Raw genomic sequence first — 25,842 nt, 5'->3', positions numbered from 1 at the left:
GGCATCACACTGCTGCTTGCAACTTTCTGGGGAAAACGTATGTAAATGAGAAATAGCAAAAGCTGCAGTGCTCTAGGCGGGCGTCTGCAGAACTTTTTGCAGGGGAGGGCACCCAATGGCCAGGGATGGGGGAGGCGGTAGATTAGCACCAAAAAGGCACTATGTTAGGTCTAAACCACCCACATGAAACAAAAATTAGAAACAGCAAATTAGTGCTAGGCTTGGAGAATATGCATTGGATTTTACTAATAGACGAAGAATTAATCTTAAAGGTGCAGTGAAGAGGAATCTGAACTCGTCTTTTTGCCACGCGAAATCGATCTACACGTTCCGAGCATTCTTAGAAACTTTGAAGGACTGCCCTGTGTGGCCGATTTCCCTAATTAAATCGAATTAATGTCTGGCTCCCGCCTTTATGCTTTGAATTCTCCTCGTATGATGGGCGGAGTCGGGCAACGCGTGAAGTGCCTTTCACGCAGTCCTGTGGCAGCTTGCCACTCTGCCATCAGTGGAGTAATACGTCGTAATCCGTAGAAGCAAATAGCCCGCGCATAATTGTATTTCTGCGGGCTTATTTTGTGGCTATATTATCTGCGAATGTAACTATTTATTCACAGTAACCTAAAAAACAAAATAAAGGGAAAGCAAAGCCTCCACGGAGCGGCTGAAAGGCAGTCCACGCGTTTGTCAACTCCGCCTACTGTACGGGGAGAATTAAAGAAATAAAGGCGGGAGCCAGACGGTAATTTGATTTAATTAGGGAAATCGGCCACACAGGGCAATAAGTCAAGGTTTCTAAGAATGCTCAGAATGTGTGGATCGAATTCTTGCGGCAAAAAAATGAGTTTAAATTCCTCTTCAATGTACCTTTAAAGGGTCAGTCTACTGAATTTTATCGACCATATTTTCTTTGCGGCAACCGATAGCTCTTTACTCAAATTACCGTTTAGCCAGGTGTGGTGCCAAGAAGTGCAGTAGAACATTTTAAAATAGAATTTATTAATGTGGGAACACATCTGTACGAGATGGTAGTCTCATCTGGCAACCATCTGGATTTCCGCCGCGCGGCGACAAACATGGCGGCGCCCGTCGAAGCCGGACCTCTCGCTTCGGACTGAATTCTCGTTGTTGCTGCCTTTTTCAGTGCGTTCACTGGCCATAAATGGGGCGCCTGTCTTTCGCTTCGTCTCAGCTCGCCTATAAGAAAACATATAAGAGATAAATTTGCTTTATTTTGATAATTAGCCCTTTCACTGCCAGGTTTGTTTACTCACAGCTGCACACACCCTGCCGGGTTTTTTTCGCATGTTAGTTCCCTGGAAATTTTTTGCTAGTAACGCACTAAAATGCTCTGCAGGTGATGTAGACATGTTTATTCAGGATAATCTTATAGATATTAGTTGTACTGAATCAAATCTTCCAGCACCATTCGTGCCTGTCGGATTTCCTCTTCTTACGCGGATTTTTCGGTGGAAGGGGGACTTCATCGCTGACATCACTCGACAAGGCACTTAGTTGGGCTCCTTCCTCGTTCTCATTATCATTGGACTCCGAATTCACAAGCAGTTTTGAATTTCTTCGTTCGTCAAAGCGCGAACGAGTGTGCCACATTGCCTCACATGGCTCCTGTGCGAAAACTAAAACCACGAAACGGAGCGACTCGGATGTGGAAACATGCGCGCTATCTGTTGCGTAAAATTTACCCTACACGATCTATGAGTTTATAGCGTCTCTCCATAGATGGCGCTACATGTTTGCATAGTTTTTTTTACGCGAGTATTATCGGGAGCAGGAGGGGGTGAGTTAAAAAGCCAAAACGAGTTAAATCTGGAGAGGCAGGGGGTGTGCATATGCGGTAGCCCGAGTTATCTCGGGAGTGGCGGTGAAAGGGTTAGAGTGATGATTCTGCCGCTCCTAGGCTTAAGTGGAGAGTCGGTTTGTTTACAGCATTGGTTCCTGTCCTGACGACCAGATGGCGCCACTATAGGCTGAGTTTATTTTTGCGTCTCTGCTAGCATACGCTGAACTAAAAGTGGGAATGTGCATGCGTTTTGCGTACATGTAACTATAAATATTCATGTGATTTACAGAAAAAGCGAGCGGTGCGCCTTCTACAGTTTACTAGAACAAAACGTGCGTTTCTCTGACATTGGGGCATACAAATGATACGTAGTATATTCACTTATGCTTCTACAAAAAAAAAGACTACCACTTTCTTGAACAAAATGAACATTTGGGGTCGCCACCATGCTTTTTTACGCGACTTTTAACGCCGAAATAAAATAAAAATTCCTGCCTAAACCGGGCGCAGACCCTTCGTTATTGATGTTATAGGGTGCCAACTACCAGAATGTGCCATTATTTATACACTCATCTCGGTGAGTAGACTGATCCTTTAATAATGAAAATGCGAAAAGTTGCAACCACCAAAGCGTGCTAATCAGGCTGTGTAGTTGTTTTCTGCTAGTGCATAAGAAATATGCGACATTCCAGGAGGGCCCGGTGGGGGGGGGGGGCACCAGCCCCCCTTGCCCCCCTACAGATGCCCATTGTTACGGGATATTCCGTGTCCAACACTAAAGTGGTAGTGGTTTATCATAGTTAAGCTGGGTGGATGAGCAAAAGCATGTGTTTATTCTTCAGTCGGAGGGGACCCTTAAGCTGAGCCTTAAGGGTATGATGCGACAGCTTTACTGGGTTATTGCCCATATATGCAGAATCAGCCATTGTCTACTTAACATTCATAGACTGGTGGGTCCTCATACTGATACTAGTGCAGTGGAGCAGCAGTTAAGCGAGGCGCCGCTCCACTGGCAGGGGGCTATTTCTATCACAGCCACCAGTAGGGATTGTGCAGCCATGTTGCTCTTCCTGAGCAGCCTCTTGCGACCCATCATTAATTTAACTGCCACCTGCCAGCCGCCGCTGTCGCCCAGTGGTTATCGCGTTCGCCCACTGGCCCGAAAGATGCAGGTTTAATCCCAGCCGTGGCGGTTGAATTTTGGGTGGGGGTGAAATTCTAGAGGCCTGTTTGCTGTAGGAGTCGGTGCATGGTAAGGAACCCCAGGTGGTTGAAATTTCCGGAGCCCTTCACTACAGCATCTCTCATAGCCTGAGTCACTTTGGGACGTTAAACTCCCATAAACCATAACTGCCACCTGCGTGGTGGTCAGTTTACTCACAATCAGGTAGGCAGGTTGTGATGACGCCACAAGGTTACGTGTACTAGGTGGCTCGACGCCCTTCTCTGCATAATACTAGGTTCTTGCTAGGGGTTGGTACGTATGGAGAGATGGTTTTGCACTAAAGCTGGAGGAGACACTTAAGATCCGCCTAAAGGGTATATGACCTGATAGCATTGATGTGTTAATGGCCATATATGGGATGTGGTGATGCTCTACATTACATTCATAAACCCCTGGGAGTCCTCAATACCTCTCCTGGTGCAGTCGTTAAACTATGCAACATGGCTCAGCGATGGCAGGTGTGGCCACCGGTGGGGCTTGTGCAACCCTGGTTGCTATTCCCAAGCAACTTTTCATGACCAGTCATTGATTAAACTGCCAGCTGCCACGTTGGGCAGTTTACTTGCGATCCGGTAGGGAGGTTGTGATGGTGTCACAAGGTTTTGTGAGTGAGGTTGCTTCTCTGGGGATTTCTCATGGACTTTTTACTCGCAACCAGTGATGCTGACAACGCTGCTGGCTTTTCTGTGACACGATGCCCTTAACTCAGTCTCATTAAAATTGACCTGTTGCAGCTGTTGTCTTGTGAACTCTGCATTTCTACATTTTCATTCATCCAGGCATGCAAGGCATCCGTATTTCATGATTTAAGATGCAGTGGTGTTGCAATTCATTTTTTGTTATTGTTTGCAATATTTTTGTGAATATGTGTATGTGTCTTCTTTGCTAGTTTAAAATGTTTGTGACCAACTTGAGTCACTTGGGTCAGTATGCTACTCTTTAAGAGTAGTACTCGAAGTAGTAAATATTTTTATTTTTCTAGAAGAAGCTTGGACGTTTTTATTTTTTCTCTTGTAACTAGTCAGCATTTCTAGCATGGCTTAGCCTTGCTTTCTCGTCATTTATTTGAACATTTTCGAAAAGACAGACTGCTGTCACTTACTGCCAGTGGTGTCGCGCTGCTGTTGGCAGAAGTGGTTGCTGGTATCTATTTATAAATACTGTCTTGTATTGCTAACAGCAGTCCGATGAGCAAGAAGTCAGCAAAATGCTTCCAAACGGCACTTGACTGCGCAGACTTGCGCCCACAAAGAACTGAGTGTCTCGGTGGCTGTGTAGCAACAAGCCTGCTTGGCGGTTGTCAAACAGAATCGCTGCAGCTCTTGTGCGCACTCAATTTAAAGCTTTGCAAGGAACATTTGAACTAAGGAACCAAAAGAAACAACAATCTGGAAAAATGTGCAAGCGGTTCTGCGTGGCCGTGATCAATCGAGATATGTCCGGTCGCATCTCAGACAAAATGATCAAGCTGCGTACCGGCAGTTTTGAACATCAACAAACACAGTATGATGATTTGCGGCAATATGAGCAGTATTAATTTAGTTATAGTATTTTTAAGACTGCCTTAGTGTTTTCAACTGTAGTTTTGATAACACTTGTGCATCTAATATAATGTGACACTCATTACTGCCACTGCATGCTGCGTGGGTGGCACAGCAGTCGGGTCCACAGTTGCATGAAGTTACTATAAGTGTATATTTTGTCTTTGATGGGGGGGTTTTTAGACACAGTCTGCCATAAAAAAAACGAGACTACGATATGAAAATATTCGAATTCAGATGCTTCTGCTGCGTATTGCAGAGCCACAGCGTAGACTTGCTTATTCGGATAAGGAGCTCTCAATTGCTACAGAAAATATTAAGTTGATGAAAGTCAGCAGGCTGTCTCTTTAACAAAATGGTGCAACTTGCAGCTTGCAGTGCTTATTCTAATCAACTTCTCTGCTCTGTTTCATTTTGCAGGCATCGAAACCAATATCGGCAACCAATGAGTACACAAGCTGCCCAAAGAACCATCTTTCAAAACCAGTGCTGCCAGCATTTTTAGGATGAACTGTCTGATGTTCATAACCTCAAATAGCAGCATAGCCAGTGATCTCAGACTGTGGTGATAGTGCATGAAAAGGGGCCGTATTAGTCCCTGCCTTGTGGGTGCCTAGACCACAGCCATCATTGCAACTACAAGCCGTGGTGTCTCAGTGGTTACATTGCTCGGCTGCTCACTCGAAAGATGTGGACTGGATTCTGGCCGAGGTGGTCACATTTTGATCGAGGCAAAATGTTAGGAGGCCCATGCACTTTGTGATATCAGTGCACGTTAACGAACTCCAGGTGATCTTAATTACTGGAACCCATCCACTACGGTGCCCCTCATAGCCTCAGTTGCTTTGCGACGTTAAACCTGATAAACCAACCAACCATCATTGCATCATTAACAGTGGATATTGTGTAACATTCTATGTATGACATCGTGCATGAGTGCAGAGAAACCTTGTTATCTTACACATTGCTGTACAATAGTTCTCTGTAGCTCTTTCTAAACAGAGTACACAAGGTGGAGAGTACACAGAAAAGGAAAAAGAATACTTGCAGTAGAAAAGCGCCTGTCTATATGGATGTGCCTTTTGTGCATCATACTTGGTCTTGCTTTTTGTGCTCTAGTCTCACCAGTTTAGCTCTCGGTTTCCATTGTGGTTCTACTGCCCTGTGAGCTTCCATGTCTCATAATTTTATGGCTTATTTTTTTCTGTATTCTTCAACATACAACGTCCTTATAAATTGAGCTCTGAAAAGCAGTAGTAACATCTTTGTTATACTGTCAGATGTTCTGGGATGAATATTAATCTGTACTATTTTAAATTATGTCTGCAGGAGCTTGAATTACATGTGCTTCTGGTTCTATTTGCTGTTAGGAAATGTTATCTAGCCTGGTTCATTTTGGCTTGATATTAATGATTCATGCTTACTTAAGTGCTATGTATTACATTGGTGACACTGCTGACAGAGTTGGTTTTGTCCTTGTGGTTTGTAATGTGACTGCTTCTGTTCTGAATTTATTTTTTGTGATCACTGGGCCTGATTATACTAGATTGAGTACAGATATCTTGTTTTCTTGATTGCTTTTGTTTTTTATTTTGCTGTCTTAACATTCAGAACTTCTGTGTATGTTTTAGTTATTTATTCACTGCATTTCAGTTTGGCAATATCAACCTGCAGATATTTTTAGTCACGAAGCTGTTTTTTTTTTAAACTACAGGAAAAAACTTGTTTGCTTATGATGTTCGCTGAATAGCTGAAGAGGTACGTGCTTTGTTGGTACAATATATTGTGGTAGCTGCCAGACGTGCACACTGTGAAATGATACCCAAGATGGTGCAGTCTGCAGAGGCGAATGTGCTAATTACCATGTTGTTTTCGGTCGTGACAGGTCAGCTCAGATGTAGGTATTGAGCATTTGGCTACATTTAGTGAAAGGGAATCAGTCATCCAGCAGTTTTTCTTCAGCAGTTTGCTCAAGGTTTATGTGCAACATGCAGGGTAATGAATTTTCAAGCTTTAATAGACAAAAGGAATGCACTCAGTAGTAGTGTACCGTGTCACGAGTCGGGGCTCAAAGACATTCTGTAATTTCTGAAGAATTTGCACAGACTTGCTGGATGCCTTCCAAGAAGCCAGGCGTTATGCGAGCACTTTGTCTAAGTTACTTTGATTTTTAAGTTGGCTGCAGAGTATGCCGAGTAATTCTTAGAAAGCTTGGACGTTATCCCTCGAACTCCATGCCAATTTGTAAGCACCAGAAAACTTGGTTTAAAAACTTTTCTCTTTTTTTAGGAACAACTCATTGACCCTGAAATGAAATGTTAGCCTAAATATTGTGTAAGATTGCCTTCTTCACTTACAGGTTACTACTGGCTGCCCCTCCAAACAGGCTGTAACGCGCTGTAAATATTCTAATTTTCTTGATGCAGGCCTGGTCACAGCTGATTCCAACCTCAGAGTCGCGCCTGGGGAAACGACCAGTAAGCAGCTGCACCAGTCCTTGTACTGCAGTCGGAGTTTCATGAAGAAAAGCCCCCAAGAGTCGCACCTTCTCACCCAAACGTGTGACCGTCTGTTCCCGTGCAACCACTGCGGGCAGAGCTTTGCTATCAAGGCCACCCTCGTGGAGCATCTTCGCTCCCACACGGGCGAGCGCCCATACAAGTGTGACCACTGTGAGAGCAGCTTTGCTCGGAGGCAAACCCTGGTGAGACACCTTCGTACTCACACGGGTGAGCGTCCATACAAATGTGACCACTGTGAAAGCAGCTTTGCCCTGAGGCGAAATCTGGTAGTACACTTTCGTACTCACACGGGTGAGCGTCCATACAAGTGTGAGCACTGCGAGAGCAGCTTTGCTGTAAAGTATTCATTGGTGGTACACCTTCGCACCCACACGGGTGAGAAACCATTCCAGTGCCAGCTCTGCCCCATGGCCTTTAAACAGAGATCAAGCCTTGTAAAGCATATGCAAGCCCATAAGAGAAAAACTGTTTCAGTGTGAGCTGTGCACAATGCCGTTTAAAGGAAAGCACAGTTTAAAGCTACATGAAAGCAGGACACATGCTTCAAATGCCACAGTTCGTTGAAGTTTTGATACCTTTTTCCAACTATATGTTAATACTATTGCTAGCTAACCTGTCTCACTCTTAATTTGCTATGTTGGAGAAAAAAAATATGCGAATTTACCTGCCTTCAAGGTACATCGGCACAGAGCAATTCTTTGGTTTCTTTTCCTCCTCCACACGAAACCTGAACATACCAGGCTGGTACTTTACTACTTTCAGCGCATTGGTGATGTGTGCGAACTGTGGTTGCAGTGCTTGGCACTTGTTTGCAAACTGGCATACTCACATCCGAGCAGTTCTGTGTTCTCTTAAAAGCGAATGTAATGCCACCAGAGAAGCATGCTATTTTATTATTCCTTCCATGCTTGTTTTGTGGCTGCATTATTGGGGCAAAAGAGGCGAGAAACCAAGCCCAGGCTCCTGATGATAAACAATGCTGGCTTTTGTTTGCAGGTTTTTAGAGTAGTCTCTTGGTTTAAATTAAAAAAAATAAATGCTTTACGGCACGAGATTCCTGTGCGTAATCTTTTGTCAAATAATTGGCTATCTTTGCATGTGGCATGCTTTTATTGCAAATTATGTCCTCAACATTGTTATTCTTGAGAATGCCTTTCTTTGCATGTGGCATGCTTTTATTGCAAATTATGTCCTGAGCATTGTTATTCTTGAGAAACATGCTGCAGATTTGGAGGCAAATAATCACTGTCCCAAGAGGAGTTGTTGTTCTCATTCCATTACATGACAATGGTTTCTAGGTATTTAAGCATTTCTATAGCAAAGCCATGCATAGTATGTTGCGGTTATGGAAACTCGAGTAAACTTTCTTTGGTGACTATGTTGACTTAAAAATTTACATAAGTTGACCATTGACATAAACACTATTGCAATTTATAAAAGCTTGTGGAGTTTAATTTGTTGAAAACCAATGAGGGACACTGAGGACGATGCTATCAAATTTTTTCTTTTGTTAGTAAAATCCGGTAGTTTCGGCATTTTGTACCTTTGCGGCCATTTGTCCTGAAGTGAAAGGTGCATTTATTGCCAAGAGTTTTGGATTCGAAGTTGAAAACGTTTTTCCCGCTGCTGCAATTCAGACTCGAGAGTCTCTGATGACGAAGTAGGAGAACAGCGACTCTGTGACTGCTGGCTGCGGAAGCGCAGCAGCCGAAATGAAAACTACTGCCGACCTGATGTTGCAGGCCTCTATCACCTGTTGTCACTTTGTTTATGTTTGCACCAACATTATGATGGATCCCTTTCCCGATTCTGGCAACGAAGGTCTTGCAAAGAATTGAGGCATGCATTCAGCGACCTCAACCTCACACAGCACGCAATGCTTTAGAGGGCTGAGGCGGCAAGTCTTGCGAGAAAGTCCTAGCGCCGAGGAGTCGGCAGCATCGCCGTCACCACCGAGCCACCACCACTACTGATGTGCAGCAACTGGTATGTGCGGGCATATTGAAATTCTGTAAGTATAGACCTCATAGAGCTAGTTATGCAGCCTAGTGTCTTGGTACGTTGACAAAGTGAACACGCCATTGTGTACCATTGCACCAACATCGTTCAAGGAGCACACAGAACGCATAGCTGCGAAGCACCCCAAAGTATACCAAAACTTAGCTGGCTGCCCTGATGCGCTGCTAATTGCAGGCTTTCTTTGACTTTCAGCATTCAGGTTTTCTTTTATCCGTCTTCCTCCTGTGATAAAAGTGCACTAGTGGCTTGAAACAAAACTTGTATACTTTAATATGGATCAAACATGCACCCTTCGTGCACGTTTGTCAGCCTCAGACGCAATACCAACGCAGGAGACATTCACGTACTGGTAAATGAGACTCCGGTAGCCAGAGTTGACAAAATCAGGGTCCTAGGACTTATAATACAGGACAATAGAAAGAACACAGAGACAATAAACAGGCTTAAGTCCACAATTAACACGACAACCAGGCTCATAAGGCGAATAGCTAACAAAAGACGGGGAGTCAAAGAGAAAGATCTCTGCCGAATGGTTCAGGCTTTCATGATAAGCAGAATAGTTTATGCCGTTCCCTACTTCAATCTAGGGCTGGCGGAACAGAACAGAATAGATGGGATCATAAGGCAGGCATATAAAGCAGCATTGGGGCTGCCCCACTGCACTCCTACGGAAAGACTTCTTAAACTGGGGATCTACAACACCACCACGGAACTATGCGAGGCACATATATTTGTGCAATTAAGGAGGCTTGCGGCCTCACCCCCGGGGAGAAAGATCCTGGGCAACCTAGGATTACATGATAGAATTCCCGAAAGAAACGCGCAGGCAAAATTACAGACCAAAGTTAGAAAATTACTCACTATTAAACCACTTCCAAAAAACATGCACCCTGCTTTTCACGAAGGCAGGAGGAGAGCCAGAGCAAATGCCCTTGAAGCCAAGCTCGAAGGCTCGGAGTACACAACCTATGTAGACGCGGCGGAATACGAAGGAGGCGACTCCTTTGTGGTCGTGGCCGTGAACAACTCGGGTGAAACATTAACGGCCGGTTCGGTCAAAACAAAAAACTCAGGGACAGCGGAGGAGGCGGCTATCGCCATGGCAATGGCCAGCACCAAAGCAGTCACCATAATTAGCGACTCCAAGGTGGCTATCAACAATTTTGCGTGGGGTATGATCTCCCAGGAGGCAGAACGCATATTAAGACATAAAGACTGGGACCAAAGAGAGGTGGAACTAATATGGGTGCCGGCACACTCGGGGAACAGGGGAAACGAGTTGGCTCACAGTATAGCTCGAGGTAATGTCAGCCAAGCAGTGAGCCGGGTTGAGTCCCCAAATTTCACGAGAGATGCATTCATATCATTTCACGAATACACCAATCAGTTTAAACTGGAAAGGAGGATCTATCCGCCACCAGACAAAAAGCTTGACAAAAGCCAGGAGGTAACGTGGCGTCGGCTCCAGATGCGAGCCTTCTTTAGCCCGTCGAGACTAGCACACATGTATCCAACACAATACAACGCTACATGCAAAGAATGCGGCGAGATAGCCGGATATGACCACATTTTATGGAGCTGCAAAAAGGCGCCGCCACCGGCGGACCTACTACCAGTCCCTTCTCTAGAGCGGTGGGAGGCTATACTGGCCAGCTCAGACCCGTTGACGCAAGTCTGAGCCACTGAGTGGGCTCACAAGGTCGCCAAAAGCCATGGGCTCGAAGCCACCTACATGGAGGAAGGAAAACTAAGGAGAGGCCCTTCGTATTCCCAATGCATTGGCGAGAATGTGGCGGAAGTGACGTCAAAATTTAGGCTTAACATGGAGGAAGGAAAGAACTAAGGAGAGGCCCTGATGTCACTTTTTGTGAAGCCGCTCCGCAACCGGAAGTTGGCTCGGCTCTCCTCACTATCTTCTTTCTCCACCGAGCTACGGGGCGGAGATCGCGCGCGGCTCGCAAGCGCTTCGTAAAAGAAAGCTATCAAAAAAACCACGCCGCTCGCAGCTACACTCCTACACCTCCGTCCCCGCAAACACGCACCTAGACACAGACCGGCGCACAGGTGCGGTGAACCTTTTCCGACGCCAGGCGAAGAAAGACGACATTGCTCAGCTCACCATCCTCCTCGGGCTACGCGTTTGGCCTTCGAAACGCAGCTCAGCATCGCCGAGAGCGGCTTCATGTTTCTGTGCTGTTTGGTGAGGTGCGAAAGTTCGCTGATCAAAACAATCAACGCTTCTTCGCGTGTCGAAGCGCGGTTCCGGAGTGCCACCTTTTCGCGAGATTCATTTCAATGCATCGATCGCTCCACGTAACGACACCAAGTTTGACGAACAAAATATCAAATGAGCGGTTATTTGCTGCATTTAAAAGCAATCTTAGATGCGTGCGTAACGTCACGACGCCAGGCATGTAGACTTTAACACACAAGGCCGAACACACCGTGTCGAAAGCCCGTCCACCGCCACCGAGAAACACTCGGGCCCCTAGCAACAACGACGCTAACGACGACGTATGCCGTTGCTAGTGGCCCGAGTTTTCTTAGCAACAACGACAACGTTGCTAGTGGCCCGACTTTTTAAGCCTAAATCTTGACGTCACTTCCGCCACATTCTCACCAATGCATTGGGAATACGAAGGGCCTCTCCTTAGTTTTCCTTCCTCCATGTAGGTGTCTAGGTGCGTGTTTACGGGGAGGGAGGTGTAGGAGTGTAGCGGCGAGCGGCGCGGTTTTTTTATACCTTTCTTTTACGAAGCGCTTGCGAGCCGCGCGCGATCCCCGCCCCGTAGTAGCTCGGTGGAGAAGAAGATAGTGAGGAGAGCCGAGCCAACTTCCGGTTGCGGGGCAGCTTCACAAAAAGTGACGTCAGGGCCTCTCCTTAGTTCTTTCCTTCCTCCATGGCCACCTAGTATAATGCCCACTAGGGCTTAGTGCTGACAATAAACGTTTTCCAATCCAATCCAATCCAAATGTCAGCCTCAGAGAGTTGTTGTGCCTTTTCTCCTATTTCATCGTCACGCTTATACTTGCGAGATTGTTCTGTGGCGGTGACAGCTGATATTTAGTTTTTGCTGTTTTCCACCTTACAAGAGCTTTTTTTTTGTTTTCAGAAAGAGCGCTGTTTTTTTGGTTCGGGGCTGGTTTTCTATCGATGCAAACTAACTTCATTTTCTCCTCATTGTCCCTCTAAGGAACATTTGCTCCAGCCTTTTAAAGACTTAGCTGTGTGTTGTGAACTGTAATACTTTGGAGAACAGAGACACCAACTAACCAAGAAAGGTCTTTCTTGACATTTCTGCTGCCAGCACGGGGTCCTTGTTGACAGCAAAGACGCAGTCTCCTGCATAAACCAGAACTGAGTTTACTTGGAGGAATTGGGATGCTACAAAAAGCAATTGCAGTAATGAGCTCATGATGTGAAAAATAAAAGCATTCTGAGCAGCGCTTAAGCAGCACCCAGTAATGGATGGCCACAACACTGATTGCAACAAGGAAGATCGTTGCAAGTAAAAAAATGACAGCATCATTGCTGTCTATGGAATCTCTAAACATATGCAGAACACATCACACAAATTTATTTGAAATGACAGAAGTCTAGACCCGATATGCACATGCTCCTGGTGATTTTTCAAGGCTATTTACAATAAACCACTTTTGGTGATGTCTTCATTGTGAGCACGGCCCCCATGCTGGCAGCTGAAATTTCAGGAGTGGTGTGTCGTTGTCTTCAAATGCACTCCCCATCCCCACCCCGTTCTCCCCGAACGGGATTTGAACTACAATACTACATCAGCTTTTTCCGTGATGCTGGTTTGTTCGCAAATGGTTTACTTGCTGCTTTGGAGGGTTTTGACATTAATAATTGTGTGTTGTAGTAGTTTGCAGCATTTGTGACGAAATCAATAAATTTTTCTTTTCATCCATACAAAGCACAAGGATGGAGTGCCTGCAAAAAGCTGAAGCTATCGGCATCTTGGCAAACAAACTGCCTTTACACATGATGGCAGCAAAAGCATATTACGGACATGACATGGACATGTGCTGATTCACAACTGATCGCTTTATTTATTGTGTTTTGAAATTTATGGACTGAAAGATGGCACTAAAATACGCAGATGATTTAGGAACAAATACAAATCGCGGATTAGCTCTGGCTGAGATGTAGCGGAGAAATAGCTGAGAGCGATCTAAACCAAAACAAAACCTAGCACTTCCCTCCAAGACCTGTTTTATTTGTTTCTCAGTGTTATCGGTGGGGTGTGAACACAAGCATTCCTTTCTTTTTAGATCCAGAACACTTGAACCCTTTGTGGGACGCAGGACAGATACTGTATTTGCACGATTGTAGGTCGGCCTTTTCTTTTTTCATTTGCAAATATGAAGTGGAGGGTTGACTTACTATCGAAACTAAATCTGGGCACCATAAATAAATAAAAGCAAGACAAATGAGATATCCGAAATGCTATCGCGTGGTTGCAATTTTGTTTGCTCCACGACTCTGCCCAGTAGCAATCCGTTAAAGGATTTTTCATTTTTTATTCTTTTTTTTTACTTTCAACTGTGCACTCGGCGTTAAGGGAGTGTCGATAGTTGATGGATGGGCCGCTGTTCGAATTGTGGTTGCACCATTCATGGAGAGAAGAAAGTTGCGCTGCCACACGGAACGGCAGTGCTTCTGGGGAGTGTTTTGGTAGCTGATGGAAGAGCTGACACCGCTCACACATTTGATGGCTGCTGGCAATGTTTTACCAGTTATTAATGTAATGTTATGAACAAAGAGGGTTCAGCTTAAGTTAAGAACAACGCAGCGAGCTATGGAAAGGAAAATGATAGGTGTAACGTTAAGAGATCGAAAGCGGGCGGAGTGGGTGAGGGAACAAACGCGGGTTAATGACATCTTAGTTGAAATCAAGAGGATGAAATGGGCTTGGGCAGGGCATGTAATGCGAAGGCAAGATAACCGCTGGTCCTTAAGGGTAACGGAGTGGATTCCAAGAGAAAGCAAACGTAGCAGGGGACGGCAGAAAGTTAGGTGGGCGGATGAGATTAAGAAGTTTGCGGGGATACAGTGGTGGCAACTGACAAAGGACAGGGTTAATTGGAGAGACATGGGAGAGGCCTTTGCCCTGCAGTGGGTGTAGTCAGGCTGATGATGATGATGATGATGAATGTAATGTTTTGTCTGTCGTCATTTGTGCTTCGGGTCTGGTATGTGTCCAGTGCTCAATCACGGCTACATTCAAGAAGGCTGTCATTCTTTAAGCCAAAGAAATGAACAACTGTGCGCCAGGGCCAGCAGTTCGACGTGTTGGAATGGCTGATGCAGGTGTGGTGGCTGCATTGAGGCAAAAATTTCTGTTCCATGTGGTGTCGTGGTGCGGCTGTTTGCAAAGTGCAGGATTTTATGCGTGCTGTGGTCGTTTGCGAAGTGGGGGATTTTGCTGGACAACGACATTAGAACGATGTGCTGCGGGACCGCAGCAGCGATGATGACGGCAGTGGTAGTGTGGACGATGCTGCAAGCATGCAAATGTGGACGAGTTGTCCAGTGACTAATGCATTTTCGTCTTGGAAAGTGCCCACTTGCAACTGCCATCCACGGTAGCTGCCTGACGTTGAAAAGAAACCAACCAATAGCCATCTCTCAACTTGTATACGCAGTTGTGAGCGACAGAGGAGGGTGCGAGCATGAAAAAGTTGCCGGGAATTCTCGCCAACTTTGGTGCGTGATTGTGGATCCTCTGTGGCCTGTAGAAGTGTATCGTTTCACTCAGGTTTTCATGACAACACAGTGCAGTTATTGAGTTAATGTGCTCTTCTCGGAAGGTGTTTCAGAGCCCCTTTAAAGGCAAAGCTTAAGCAACCACCAAGTTTCTTATTTTGCCGACCTGCTATATAGGGAGAGAGTCGACTTACATGTGAGTTGACTTACAATCATTTAAATACGGTACGTCCTACTTTTTTTCATTGCGATGTTTTGAGTTGTGAGCCTAGAACTACTGCATCGATTGCTTTGATATTTCTAGCGCCAGCTTGTGGATGTCCTAAGAAGCTTTTCTTCTTTTGTTTCGACAATATTCACCCAGTGGCATCACATACACATATCTGAAACAAAATATTGCAACAAACTGTTGTTGTGGTGCAACCACATGTGTTGCACGTGTTTTAGAAAGGATTTTGTCACGATATGTCATGTCTAGGGCATGACGCAACTTAAGGGAGCAATCGGACACGCTGACTGAGAGCCGAGTGGCAGAACACTGTCATGTTTATTTCTGCCTTCCTTATGTACCGGCATGGGATGACAAGATGTGTACATGTGTCACGTTGGCACGGTTTCACACGAGTCAGAATAACACCACATCCCCCTTTTTTATTATTTTTCTGCAATGAAAACCCCCCAACAGCCTGACCTAGCATGTGCCATATGCACATCTATAACCCGAAATACCAAGAAAGCCACCACCATCAGCAGAAGCCTGGCTGACCGTGGTGAGTCAGTCAGTCGACGAGAGAAGGCTCTAAAGCGTCCCATAGGAAAAGGCCATTACCGTCCATCTACCTAGCTACATACCCATGCGCACAGTTCTTTTGCGTGTCGCATTGTTGAACGGTCGGTGCTTTCCATTTGTGTAAAATGGTATATCGTCTGCATTTGTGACCTACGAAAAGCTGAATAAGTGAAGGCACTTTGTGTTTTCGGACAACCTTTGTGTAACCCATGTGGATGTGGTCCTTGAGGCTGCGAATTCCTCTGATCTTTATAAAGAGGGCTGGTATCATTTGGACTGTATAAAGCTGCCAGTCCATCTCAAAGGGGAGCATTCTCCTTATGTCAGAATAATACGATTCCATATTTCTCATTGCTGTAAGAAGTCTCCTCGCCTGTAAGTAAAGCTGTGTGCACCTCGAAGCAAAAACGTTATTCTGCTGCTCCCCTGACCCGCTAGCTGAATCAAACCCAAAGTCCGTGACAATGGGCTCATAGTCCGCTATGACGCTATATAAGCACCCTAGTGTGCTTATGAGGGGAACAGGTTATGCTTGAGCTAAAGCCGTTGTTTTAGGAATAAGTGTCGCCTCATGAGCCACTGAAAAGGATAGCAAGCAGTGCTCATTTCGTAACCCGATTTCTTCTGTTGTGCTCAGCTTGAGTAGGCACTTGTCACTGGTATGAATCCGTGGTTGCGCTTCTTGTTTCCAACAACTCTCAGCTGCTACACAGGTGTTTGTTTACTGCGTGTTTTTTCTCTCTATTTTTCCTTTCAAGAGTGAAGTTTTGTCATGAAAAGCAAACGGACCTGTACGGGCTGACCGAATGAGCACCGGGCCAGGCTAGGCCAGGCCTGTCATTAGCGGACTCTGTTGAGGTCCTGACCGAACTTACGGTGAGTTGGGCTGGACCCAGCCTAAATAACGACCTGTGTAAACCTTTAGCACCGAGTATAAAGCTATTTCTTGTAGCTTTCCTGGCATCTAAAGCGTTTGTCATGCCAGCCAGTTGAAGATTCCCTTTCAGCACTAGTCTTTTTCTGCAGCTTTTGAACAGCAACGTTTGAACAGCCTCCTACAGACAGGTATTTTAGTTTATATAAAATTAGTGCAGCGTGGTTATTTGCTCTTTCAGTAAATTGCAGCGACCTTTATTCTTTGAGCTTGATCGCTCATCTCTTAAAATGTTTTTGAAAAGAACATCACACAGCCGACTGTGCTGATATTATGCTTGCAGTGGTGCTGCCATCAGCAGGACTGCTGACCGAAAAAGGAGATGCTGGCATCTGTGATGGATGTTGCCAATGCTGTTTTATTGATAGTATATTGTTACGTGGCAATATATTTATATAACCACTCTAGTGCTCTCAACTGTAGATTTAATACAACTTATGCTTCTCGGTTGATGAGCTGAATTGAATTTATTTCAAACAAGCATGCTTACATACATGTTTGAGGTGTGTAGGAGTTAAAGCCGCTCAAGAGCAACTTGACAAAATGCAGATTACACTAACTAAACAACAGATGGTTACAGTGAGACAGAAAAAGCAGTCAGAAGCAGTACAGTGCGGTAACAATAGTGCAAATACAATGTAACTCATACCTATCTGACGCAGAGTGCATCGTGCCTGGGAGAGACTTTTCAGAGTATCAAGCAGTGCACATTACGTGGCCCCCATTGTTCCTGTCGGCTTGTACGTTTGTTTTAATGTGTTTCCACTAGATTTTCCATTCCGCCACTCAGCCGTTGACTGTGGTGTCCCTCTGCCCACCGGGTTGAGGGCTACCTGGCCAAGGTGGAAGGTGGGCCACCCAGGTCATGTGACATGATCACAACCTGACCACTGGATTGTGAACAAACTGCACACTGTGGTGGATGGCAGTTCAGTTATTGATCGGTCGTGAGAGGTTGCTCGAGAAGAGCAAGTTGGGCCTTGTAAGCCCCACCGGTGGCAGCACCTGCCATCGCAGGGAAGTGGCGCATCGCTTAGGCGCTGCGCCAGTAGTGGTATGAGGATTCCCAGCTATCTGTGAATGTAGAGAATGACCACTTCCACATATATGGGCATTACCACACCTTATTAGCATTTCTCATAACCATGCTAGGTTGTCTACCATTATTGAATTTTTGTTTTTGAGTAGCCGGCACTGTCTCTAGAAAACATGCAGGAAAACAAAACTCATGATGGAACGTCTGGCGATAACCTTCACGCCTAGTCATGAAAAGTAAAAAGGAGAATGATATCTATCGCTGCTATGCACACGCATGCACGGACCAGTGCGGCAAACTGACTGTAGACCAACCTCACTGCTGTAGATGCCCACGCCATGGGCCGCACGGACGCGTACAGTAAAACCTGCCAACACTGAAATGTTAAGGACTGACTCTAAGACTGAAAACCCAAGGGAGGGAACGACTTTTTGAGAACTTGGCTTGCGAACGGTGGCCACGTGACATTGCGTTCTCTCTCATGAGTTGTTTTTCCTCTATGCTCGAAAACGTTTCCAAATCGTCAGTGCGGCAGATGGATTCTATTTGGCTCGAGTGCTGTGCACGTTCGCAGGGATTTCATGATTTTCTTGTGTTTTTCCTTTGCTAGTTTATCTGCTTTCTTTCTTTCTTTTTGGTGCGACGATCCTCATTGATGCCTTAACATATATTGGGATTACACAGTGAGCTTGCTACAAATTGCATTATCTTTCCATCCGTAATGGCTTTCATATCACTATCTCTGCATCGTGGTCACAATGCTGTGGGGAATGCTCTGATGACAGATGTCTGGCTCTCTGTGGAGGCTTTGGACTCTTTTTCAGTTTGCTTTGCAGTGCGTTGCAGAGAACACATACGTTGAAATTAGCCCGGAATGTCATCCTTAGGCACACATAGATTTATGAAGGAGAAATGATTCAAAAGTTGACTCCCCGTTTATGTCGCACATGGGCAGCTAAAATGTATATCTTCTAGAAGCTTGCTGGCTTCTAGAGAGAATACCTTCTGTGAATGCACTCAGTTTTTACCACTCTCACAAATGACTCGTATTCTGCGATGCATTCTTCTGCGCCTTTAAATACAAGGGTGCTCCTCTGTTTTCCGGGTGACCTTAGAATTGCATTAGTGAAGGCTACCACTGAGGTTCATGTATTACAGCTGTAGCCTCTTGCGGCATGTTTGACCACTTCAATGCATGTGACGTCCCACGGGTAGAGTGAGCACAGCTGCTGGCAGTGGTTAGATTACGAGGTGAATAAGTGGGCGGACAAAGAGATTAAGCAAGCACTGGAAAATCGGACAAATTCCAACTTTTCATTCATTAAAAATACATAGCACGCAATGGAAACCAATCATGAAACTCAAAATAATTTATTTGGAAATGACACAGAGTATCAGGCTCTTTTAAGAGCAATAATAAACACACTTATAAGATGCAGTGGAGAACAACAATTATATCTTGTTTTTAGGACATGCAACCTTTCCCATTCACTCCTGTCAAGGCCCAAATGGGTCTCACCCCTCCTCAGATTCTCCACCGCCCACACCTCACCGACAATTCGGAAACCTTTTCAAGAGATGACGGTGGCTACTTAAAAATAAAAGTAAAAGAAACAAAACCTACCGCACCTGCACTTTGGTGTGGTGCACACTGCTGACATTCCAAAAAGTGTCTCCCATCGTGTCCATAAGTTGCGTAGTCACTGCACTGACTACATTGACTACTTCCCGATATCCCTGACTTCTTCCTGATATCGGGGTTCATAGACGCCATCTACCATGAGCAAGCGAGACTGCCACGTGGAACATATTAGACTTTAGATTGTTCTGCTCTATTCTTCAGTGCTACAGCTGGATGTTCATTCATTTGGGAAAGAAATTTTTGATATCCACAAAACATTTTGTCAGTATTATTAAGTTCGTAGACTGCCCCCTTTAACTGAATTTTTTTACCTGACGTGTACAGGATCTTGCACTGCATGCACATGATTCCGATTCTATCTGCTATAAGAAAAAAATTGTCTAGTGTGGTAGTGCATTCCTTGGTATTAATGATTCGTGCTTATTTCGTTGTGTTCGTGTAGTTTGTGACTGTGACCTGACTTTTGTTCCTCTCCTTTTTTTTTCAGAACAGCCGGCCATATCATGCTAGATTGCTTGGGAAAGTGTTTTCTTTGTATTTTTTTTTCCTGTTACATTCAAAACTGATGCGTAGGTTTTAACTATGTACTCGTTGCATTTCAAGATGGTGCTATCAACCCCCCATCAAACTTTGTGAGTCGGAGAGTGCTGTCGTTTTGTGGGGCTGTACGAAGAAAATTGCTCACTCCCAATTTCTGCAGAACAGGTGTAGAGTCGCTTGCTTTTTGATAGAATAAACCGTTGAACAAGGTAGCTCCCAGACATGTACACTCTCAGATGACACCAGAGACGGTGCAGTGTGCAGAAGTGAATTTGTGCTAATTACTTTATTTTTGTTCGTAATAGGTTATCTCGAACTCACTACTGAACATTTGGCTTCGTTTCCAGACAGGCAACAAGTCCTTCAGCACTTTTTCTCCAGCAGCGTGAACAAGGTTTTCTTAAAATTTGCAGAGTAATTAATGTTGAAGCTTTATTAGACAGAAGGAATGCAGCCATTAGCAGTGTTCTCTTTTGTCGATCAAAACTCATTGAGTTTCTTTTATTGATGAAATTCTCTTGGACATGACTTGCAAGTTTCCTGCCGATGATATGAGCACTCTGTCTAAGCAGCTCTGGCTGTTAGGTTTGCTGCAGAGTATGCTCATTGCTCTCAGTATCTCTTCAGAAGCTAAAACATTATCCCTCCATACAAACATAGGAGTAGAAAATTTTGTTAAAAAAAAAATTTTTTTCAGGATCAACCTATTGGCTCGTACGTTGCCTTCTAGATATGCAGGTTTCTGGTCCCATTACCAAATGAGATATGACATGTCTTGTGCAGCACTCTATGCCAAGTCTTTGTAACACTGTTGGGAACCACCAGGATGGACATGTGAACAAGCAGTTGCATCATTGTAGCCACTGCAGTAAGGGCTTCATGAAGAAAAGCCACCTAGAACAGCATCTTTGCCTCCACACCGGTGACCATCGCTACCAGTGTGACCACTGTGGAAAGAGATGTGTAAAAAAGTCTCACTTAGTCAGACACATCCGAACCCACACGGGTGAGCGTCCATACAAGTGTGACCACTGTGGGAACAGCTTTGCTCAAAGAGGCAATCTGGTGAACCACCTTCGCACCCACAGGGGTGAGAAGCATTCCAGTGCCAGCTCTGCCCCATGGTCTTTGCACAGAGATCAGTCCTTGCAAGGCATGTGCGAACACATAAAAGTGAAAAACCGTATCAGTGTCTGTTCTGCATATTGGCATTCAAAGAAAAACACCATTTAAAACGCCATGAAAAAAGTCAACATGCTTCAAAAACCACAGTTCCTTAAAGTTTTCATGCGTTGTCCCAACTTTAGATACCGAAATAATTGCTGGCTAACCAGTCTCATATTTTAATTGGTCAGGTTGGGATAAAATATGCAAATTTACATGATTTCAAAGTGCATCGGCATGGGGCAATTCTTTGATTGCTTTTCGTCCTCTATAAGAAACCAGAACAGAGCAAACTGCTGCTGTCATGAACAGGACTTAAATTGTGGCAAGTGCAGATGTCATCATTTTACTAGTTTCAGTGTGCTGAATGGTGTGCATGAATTCTGGTTGCAGTTCAAGAAGATGATGTATTCTTGTGAGCAGGACTTCATTTAACTCTGAAAGCCAATAGGTGAATATGTTTCATAAAACCTGGATATTTTTTCAGGTACGTCACAATAATCATTCCTCGCCCCCTTTTTATTTCTCATTTTTATGAGTGCATTCATTTTTGTGTTCCCTCATCTTTCCAACTTTGCTGTTTCTTTTAGACAAATGTTTAAATAAATAAAAGAAATCACTTTCTAGAATGAGGTTTCTAGCAGCAAGTCTAAAATTTGTGCATCTATATGCATTACTCACATAATATCCTATGCTGTAATCCAAAAAAAAAAAAGCTTTTGAAGGAGAAGAAAGCAAGGTCTCGGTGCTGTTATAATGTGCATATGTTTTGTACTAAAACGCTTGGCACTAGCTAACGAATTGACGTACTGATGTCCAAGACGTTCTGTGCTCTTTTCCGAGTGTCATACCACCAGAGAAGCATGCTGTTTTATTGTTCTTTCCATGCTTGCATTGTGGCTCTATCAATGTGATTCAAGAGCAGAGAAGCAAAGCCCAGCCTCGTGATGATATGCTCTGCTCATTATTGGTTTACTTGCTGCTTGGGAGTGTTTTATTAGTTTTAAATGTGTGCTGTAACAGTTTGCATGTTTTGTGACCAAATCAATAAAATTTCCTTGTCATCCATTCAAAGTACAAGGATGCTTTGGGCAGCTTGACAATGCAGCTGCCTTTGCCCATGGTGGCAGTGAAAGCACATTGCGGACATGACACATATATGACACGGACATGCGCTGACTAACAACTGATCACTCTATTTAGTCCGTTTTCAAATTTATAGGCTGAAAAATATGGTCCTAGAATACACAGAAGAAGTAAAAAGAAATACAAATGGTGAATTAAACCGTGCTTAGATGGAGTGTATACGCGGTTAGTGGGTCAAAGAACTAAAACAAAACCAAGCAGTACTCCACCTTGCGAGATTCTCCTAAATATTTGACCAACCCTCCAAGAAACCTGTTTTCCTTTTTTCTCAGTGCTATAAATGGAATGTGAATGCAAGCATTTCCTTCTTTATGGATCGAGAACACTTAAAATAATTTGTGTGCGCACGTTCAGCGTCTTCGTCTTGGCAAAGAATGGCCTTCAGTATTTGAAAACAATAAAAGACCAAATGGCCACCTGTCGATAGTTGCAAGAAACAAGTTTGTTCGCTTATCCTCGTTATGCAGAAGTGCAACATGAGCGGTTGAGACGTCTTGACAGTAGTGACGATGACCCTGCTCGTGGCACAGTTGTCCTTGGGCTAGAGAGCCGGAAAACAGAGGGATTCTTGTAGAAGAAGTTTGCTGAAGAAGCAGAAATGTAGACTGTGCAAGTTCAGCATCATCATCAGTCTGACTATGCCCACTGCGGGGCAAAGGCATCTGCCACGTCTTTCCAATTAACCCTGTCCTTTGCCATTTGCGACCACCAAAACCCCGCAAACTTCTTAATTTCATCTTCCCACCTTTCTGCGCCCCCTGCTATGGTTGCCTTCTCTTGGTATCCACTCCGTTATCCTCAAGGACCAGCGGTTATCTTGCCTTCACATTATATGCCCTGCCCAAGCCCATTTCTTCCTCTTGATTTCGACTAGAATGTCATTAATGCGCATTTGTTTTCTCAGCCAATCTGCCCACTTCCGGTCACTTACCATTACACCCATCATTTTTGTTTTCAAAGCTCTCTGCGGTGTCGTAGGTTGTAGCATCCGGCGTCGGTCTGCTGCTGGTCTTTGGTCCATAATCGGGCCAGTCTTCGAGCTTCTTCGGCGCATTGAAGGTAGGCGGCAACATCGACGTTATCTTCTTCGGATATATATATATTCGACGTTATCTTCTTCGGAAAAGGTAAAAATATTCTAATTCAGGGTTTTTACATGAATTGGTCAGTTCTCATTTCAATCACTCTCTGTCAGAACCCAGCCCTCTCTCCTCCCAATTAAAATTGACCATTTTTTCAGTGTTCGCTACACTTTCCCAGTATTAATGCAATCATAATGCTTTCGTGATATGATAAATATATGTTTTCAAGATAGAAGCAAGAACGAAGCATGCGGGCTTTTTTTCGGTCTTTGCCTTGTTCTCAAAAGCTCATGCAAGTTTAAAGTAAATAAATACTTTAGAAAAGTATAGGGGAAGCACACGCTGCAAGTTGATACATGGGTTGAGGCACGCGCCTGTTGCTATCAGTACTGTAAAAACAGCATGCTAAACATACTGTCAATATGGTGACAAGTGAACGTGATGTAAGCTCGCCTCCTGTAGCTGTCGGTCCACAGATACGGCACAAAACCTCGACCCCTCAGTTACCATCTTCTTCACCTGTCCGTGCATGGCACGGTACACATTACACATCATCCAGGGCTGCCCTCGACAAGGTCCTTCGGTCAGGGAGCTCTTGCTCTCTGATCACTCCATATTTTATGAAGAAATCCTACAGAAGAGAAATAAACTGACTCTGTGTTCACACTTATAATGTCACAAAAGAAATGCAAATGCTTAGACTGCGTTATAGTCATAACCCACCTGTAACCCCTCTTCCTTCACTATGTTAAAAGGCAGCGGGTTTCTGGCGATCAAAAGGACAGGATCTCTGGCGAGCAAGCTCTTTCTTGACAATGTACTTGTTGTCTTGCACCTGGGAACCATCTGGAAATCATCCTTGACTGTCGCGGCTGTATTGGCTGCCCCCTTCTTGCAGTCGTCTTGTAGTTTGTGAGCGTCCATCAAGTGCCTCTACATGTTCGACGTGCTTACTGTAATAGCGTAGCGTGTACCTTGCAGCTGTGGAGGAAACAGGTGTATATTAAAATTCTCACAATGAAATGGCAGTACGGCCTAGTAAAGTAGTTCCATAAAGAATAAAAAGTGCTTTAAGGCTTTGAGTCGTCCTCCTTTGATGACTTAGCCAAACAGCTTTCACAGTAGTAGTCGTTTCCAACTCTCTTGTGCTTTCCCCCAGTGAGGTATGTTAAGTGCCCAAAATGTTTCCAAACAAAACTACTTTTCACTTTCGAATGCAGCGGAATAATGTGAAAAACCTTCAACCAGCATCTTAACACATCACGGGCAGAAATTCCTACCTCGCTGCAAGTTGCATCTCCAGCGCTGATGCAGTCTTCAGACATATCGCCGATTCCACCTACAACCACACTGTCTACAGCCCTCAAGTCGTAATGGCGATTGATGGGAGGACGCACGCAGCGTGCTCCGAACGCACCGAAGGCCGGGCTCCTTTCAACGCGGCGCCGCACGACGCGCCCGAGCATGTTCAGTGCCACGTGGCATCGTGTGTGTGCGTGTGTTTGTGCGAAGGCTTGTCAAAGCGCGGCGCTAGGTTGGGAGAGAAAGGTGCTCCCGGCTGAAGCGCGAAGGTTCCTGGGGTCAGCGCGTCTGCCCGATCACTGCAGGCTGTTAAAGGACTGTAGACACAAATTTAAGTGCGTGTTTTCTGCTGTTAAATGGTGCATTAGGCATTAGAGTACATGGACCACCGCGTGGCATTCGCCTTGGTGCGGTAAATAATTTACAATTGAATTTCTTGTACATGCTGTTTTCGTTTCGGTTTCAATGGCCATACGATGGCTGTGAGCAACGGTGTTGCGCCGAGACAAAACGCACACCTCTACCTTAGACTCCCCTACGGCGTCTTTCATAGAGTTAATATCAACGTTACTAGAACAACTCGCTAAGTCGCTTTGGGACGTTAAACACCATAAGCCAAGCCACATTGGCAAAATGCTGGCAAGGATGACGTAGAAAAGAAAGCTGCATCGCCATGAGCATCAACAATGGCAACAACTTCGAGTGCGACCAGGTTACAGTGAACTAGAATATTGGGTAGTGTGCTCACTCCGCGCCGGCTCAATGGGGGAGCGGTGGCCCAGCGAATGTCGACAGGTTTCTGTTTCGCGGCGCCGACACGAGGTGGCGCCACAGTAGACTTCACGGTAGGATTTGCCGTCGCCGTCAGTGCGCCGTGTGTATTTGTGGGCTCGTTGTTGTTCTGTTGTGCGGTTTTGCACTGGTTTGAGCGCTTCTCGGGGGGTCATTTCACGTTTTTGTTCACGTATGGTGCCAGTGCTTGTTCAAGCTTGCCCAGATAAGCGGCCTTCAAATGCAGGGCCCTCCAGATTCAAACTTGGGTGCCTGCGCATGACCACGATGAGCACGTAGGTAGAAGTGACTGTAGACTTGTTTTCTACGTAATAGGGTATGTTGCACGGAAGTGTGTACTGGAGACAAATTGCCAAATGCGCATTACCTTGCTTACAATGCAGTCTCCCAATGAAAACTGTTTTCCTGCGAGGCTGACAAAATACCGCGACCATGGAGGACTGCTCTACCCACCGGCGCAGCTTTATGGATTTGTGTTGAAGCTTGAAAACCTCTCCACAGAAAACCTCACAGAACCAACTTCTTTTTGAAGTCTGCTTCTAACCACTTCCAACATATGAAGAATGCTTTCGGAATGCAGC

At 45.0% G+C, this 25,842-nt stretch overlaps 1 protein-coding gene across 3 annotated transcripts in view; it reads left to right on the top strand.

Moving 5' to 3' along the window:
* The window catches only part of LOC149366410 (uncharacterized), a 62,064-nt gene extending 41,525 nt beyond the window's left edge, over positions 1-20,539 (top strand). The window contains exons 1-3 of one of the 3 annotated variants that reach the window (XR_016283835.1): positions 847-7,271; positions 16,382-16,499; positions 19,723-20,539. Coding sequence is in view for 2 of the 3 variants with exons in the window: in XM_089550655.1 (XP_089406781.1) it covers positions 7,086-7,568 (483 nt within the window). In the remaining variant the exon portion in view is untranslated. Of the gene's footprint in view, positions 1-846; positions 10,779-16,381 lie in introns of those variants that run through there. The other 2 variants (XM_089550663.1, XM_089550655.1) reach the window with 2 other exon arrangements.
* The last annotated feature ends 5,303 nt before the right edge of the window (positions 20,540-25,842 follow it).

Source organism: Amblyomma mixtum, chromosome 1, assembly GCF_055824585.1.
Source record: "Amblyomma mixtum isolate Tamu chromosome 1, ASM5582458v1, whole genome shotgun sequence".
Lineage (NCBI taxonomy): Eukaryota > Metazoa > Arthropoda > Arachnida > Ixodida > Ixodidae > Amblyomma > Amblyomma mixtum.
This window is presented reverse-complemented; position numbering and strand designations above follow the sequence as displayed.